The sequence below is a fragment of the Engraulis encrasicolus genome, chromosome 10 (genome assembly GCF_034702125.1).
Source record: "Engraulis encrasicolus isolate BLACKSEA-1 chromosome 10, IST_EnEncr_1.0, whole genome shotgun sequence".
In the NCBI taxonomy this organism is placed as follows: domain Eukaryota; kingdom Metazoa; phylum Chordata; class Actinopteri; order Clupeiformes; family Engraulidae; genus Engraulis; species Engraulis encrasicolus.
In genome coordinates, this window is record NC_085866.1 from 1,109,546 (window position 1) to 1,114,058 (window position 4,513).

At 42.1% G+C, this 4,513-nt stretch overlaps 1 protein-coding gene across 1 annotated transcript in view; it reads left to right on the forward strand.

Annotated features, from left to right (window-relative positions):
• Window positions 1–3,510: 3,510 nt before the first annotated feature.
• Window positions 3,511–4,513, forward strand: part of LOC134456389 (chymotrypsin-like elastase family member 2A) — a 5,867-nt gene continuing 4,864 nt past the window's right edge. Inside the window, exon 1 of the mRNA XM_063207754.1 lies at window positions 3,511–3,550. Coding sequence (XP_063063824.1) covers window positions 3,511–3,550 — 40 coding nt within the window. The remainder of the gene's footprint in view (window positions 3,551–4,513) is intronic.

The following is a 4,513-nucleotide window of genomic DNA, read 5'->3' on the forward strand; positions in this document are numbered from 1 at the left end:
AACCCGAGTAAAAATGAATACACTTTTTCACCTCCAACCTGAGTTAAAATGAATACACTTTTTCACCACCAACCTGAGTTTGTGTGTTTGATGCTGATGATGACATGACCACACATGACTGGTGTGTGTGTGTATGTGCGTGTGCATCTGTGTGTGTGTGCATCTGTGTGTGTGCATCTGTGTGTGCGTGTTTGTGTGTGTCCTAGACCCTAGGTGTGTGTGAGGCTGATGATGACATGACCACACATGACATGACATGACTTGTCCTCATTGGTGTGTGTGTGCGTGTGCATCTGTGTGCACGTGTGTGTGTGTGTGTGTGTCCTAGACCAGTGGTTCTTAACTTTTTTTTTCTTAAAGCACCCCCTTACATCAGTACTTCACCAGCTATGGGGCACACAAGTCAGGCCCTTGTACTTCCATCCGTGGGGCTGTAGCTCGCAAAATTTTAATTAGAAGTGAATGGAGCGAGTCAAGCTAAATCCTGATTCCGTTTGGCATGTGCTCTGGATCTCACCTATAGTTGCAGTGAATGTTTGGATTGGCGTTGTGAGACTGATCATATTCCACTGGCAAGAAACGTTATTTCTGTTTTTGTACGAACTGGGTGAGAGACTACAACGTGCGCCTCAGGTATTTGACGTGAACCGCGGCTGAAGGTGCACAGCCAGCCAGACCGCTGCACCGCGGCTGAAGTGGCTGCACGTCAGACATGTGACTTCTCTCGTGTAGCCCACATATTTAAATATTTCTGCATGCTCACAACTCACAAATCGTTTGTGGTGTTGACAATCACACCATTGGTTATCATTAACTCCAAGGTACAGCATACAGTATGTGTGATCGAGCAGGGAATGCGTGGTGGATCGGAAAATAGGTTTGCTCAGTCCATCGCAGCCCAAGTTTTTCACGTTCCCAGCCCCATGAGCCGCCCAGAAGGGGTGGAGACTTAGGTGCTGTTTCCACGTAGCTGGATATTTTTATATGTGGATATTTTTATATGTGGATATTTTTTTCTCCTGCTTTTATTGGTTTTGCATTGGTTTTGGCCTTCCGTTTCCACGTAGCAGATATTTAAAAATCCAGGTATAAAAAGCAGGAGAAAAAAATATCCTGTTTGGGGGGCTGAAACGCATTTGTTACAATGGAGGATTTTTTTTATCCACATGTTGCGTTTACACCTAGCAGGAGAAAAAAATACCCTGCTAAAAAAATATCCTGCTACGTGGAAACAGCACCTTAGGTGCCCCATTCTTTTCAATACTTCACCTGATATTCTTATCAATGCCTCAGTTTAGACAGCATCGCACTTACTCTACTGCTGACATGAGTATAATACACACAATAAACCCAACAGATCCAACTGAGCTATCTGCTTTGGGTCCTTTGGGCAAATTAAATGCTGGGAAGCCTTTGAAAAATGCTGGAGATATTATAGAACTAGAAATGCTCTCAGAGAGTACAGACCTATATTATAGAACTATGCTTAGTGAAAAACCCGTTAGTTTAGTAAAAAAAACCCACTCTCGGGTGTAAGTCTTGCAGTTTCAATCTACTGGGTTAGCATGACAGACAGACGTTTCGGTTTAGGATTAAAACTGCAAAAATTACACCCGAGAGTGCTGTTTTTTTTTTTTTTTACTAAATGTGAACTTTGCTGTTTGCTCACACTCAAAGACCTTATAAGAAACAGTTGGGAGTTGAGCGCACTTTCTAAAAACGATATTGTAGAACTAGAAATGCACTCAGAGAGTGCAGACCTCTGCCAAGGATTGATAGAACATTTAATTATGTTACATCATTTATGCCATGTTTTTGGGTTGAGTTAGAAACTAGAATGTCAAAATTCACCCTATCCCACAATGGTTAAGAATCTTAAAAAAAATATTCCTGGATCCAGATCTGGATCACCACCAAAATGTAATAACTGTCTTGCTTCTTTTGTCATTTCTGACAACTTCATAACATTCATCAAATACATTTTCCTGCTGCCTGACCCGGCTGTAGAGGCTATATATTATATTGGGTCATTATTATTGTCAAATGCTTTTGATGGTGAAGCATCTGTAGTTTGTCACGTCAACATAGACCACAACACACCACAGTATATAGTGGGAAAACACATTCAAAATACTGACAGCACTTTCAAAATAACGTTCAAATATATATCTTATATTTTTCGTCCCTGTTATTATTTTTTCTTTTAAAAGAATCAATATAGCTCAGCCCTGTAGCTGATGCCGTGCACGCAGTTACGGAGGCAGAGGGGTGTGGGCAAGCAGTCCTTTATAGCGTTCTGACATGGTAATAGTTGTGCACAGGGTCCCCAGGTAAAACACTGATAGGCCCCACCATATGGCCTGCCAAAGTCATAATAGGGCCCCCCATCACCAATACGGGAGGGCCCTGGGCCCTGTGCACAACTATTACCATGTCAGAACGCTATAAAGGACTTTTTTAGGAAAAGCACAAAAGCACAACAAATACCTCTTAATGTATGTCCTCTACAAGTCTTCTGTTGTCCAGTCTTGCACTTTAAATGTCTGTATGAGCACTGTCTATGTCCATACTGTCTTAAGTCCATGTATAAGTACTGTCTATGTCTATACTGTCTATGTCCTTACCTAGATTAGTCTATGTCTGTATGGGAAAGCAAGAAATGTAATTTCAAATTCTTTGTATGACCAGTGCATGTAAAGAAATTGACAATAAACCTACTTGACTTGACTTGACTTGACTTGACTTGACTTGACTTGACAATTGATCTGCCTCTGCGTGCACGGCTATGACCATGGGACTATCTTGAGGTACAGTCAGGGCCTGGTGCTTGTCTCCTCTCCACACGAACACATGTGGTCAGTGCTGCCATCTACAGGGCTGACTCATATTGAGAGAAGGAGAAAGGAGTCGCACACAGTAGCTGAATGCAAAATCAAAAAACTGTATTAAACAAAGCCACATAAAGTAAATGTCAGACAACGGACAAATATTTCGGGTCTAGCCCATCATCAGTGTTCCCAGTTTTATGAATGACTTATATAAAATACATAAAATACATAAAAAAAATAAATTAAAAAACAGAATGCTTATAGACTGCAAAATGTAATGGAGTAATGGCTGAGATGCAAGAATGTGTATGAAGATACGAATAGGTAAGGGGAGTGTGAGATTAAAAATTTCAGGAAACGAATACAGTTTGTTTATAATCTCAAAATAAACAAACCATTACCTGGCATGGCCATTTCAATGGACATTTGCCCGGGTACAATATAAAAATATATAGGCCTAGTAATAATAATGAAATAAAATGTCCAGTTGTTTGTGGGTAGGCCTATCTGTGATGGTGTGTGTGTGTGTGTCTTTTGGGAAAAGGTTATGTCTCCACAGGTGTGGCTAGCAGCTAGTTAATATTTATCCGATTAGCTAGCTAGCATGACGGCTGCTTAGATGGCTGGACACAGAAACGGTCGACATCACTGAGGTGTACGAAGCGGACTGACAGAGTTGACCATGTTGAGGCTGATGTGTTTCGTTGCAGTTCTGGTGGAAGGTAATGCCTGCTCTCACATTACATTACATTGCATTTGGCAGATGTTTTTTTTTAACCAAAGCGACTTACAATCGAAACTTACAACTCTCTCTCTTTCTCTCTCTGCCCCTGGACAGGCAATAGATACAGTTAGAAGGTGTTGCAGTGTTGAAATGAGGGTCTTTTCTTTCCATGTGTTGTCATATTGTCATGTCATCTGGGGGTGTGGCCGTGTAATATGCGGGTGTGGCCATGGCACATTGGTCTGTGCATGCACCTTACAGTGTTACCAAATTAGCGACTTTGACGTCTCTGGCGACAAAAAAAAACAAATCTAGCGTCTTTAGCGACTTTTTAGTGCATCTGGCAACTTTTTAAAACATGCATTTTCAGTGACAATTTCAATGTTTTCAACATAATTGTGCGCCGCCGTCAGGAGCGTGAAGCAGGTCTACAGATTAGCTCTGATCTCCAAGAAATAGCTAACACCGCCCATTTGTACTGTGAACAAAGGCATGTGGGCACGTTTTCTGTAGATCAGCGCGCTGTGCATGACGCTGTGACGTCATACATAACGTCATGACATCATCTAGCGACTTCTAGCGACTTTTCAGCGAGCCAATGGGGCACCTAAGTCACGCCCTCTACTTCCTGGTTCATGGGGCAGGGGGAGTCTAAAAATAATTACTGGGCATTAAAATGAGTGTTTTTTTGGCACAAATCCAAACCTTGGACCTCCACCTATGCACCACAAATCCACAAATCACTCATTTTCAAGCCCAGTAATCATTTTTTGACTCCCTCTGCCCCATGAACCAGGAAGTAGAGGGCGTGACTTAGGTGCCCCATGGGCTTGCTGAAAAGTAACGTCATGACGTCATCTAGCGACTTTTCAGCGAGCCAATAGCGTCTTTGGCTGATCTTCTCTTGGCAACACTGGCACCTGTCCCAATGATCTGCTTTCTTATCCTGCTCATCACCGAT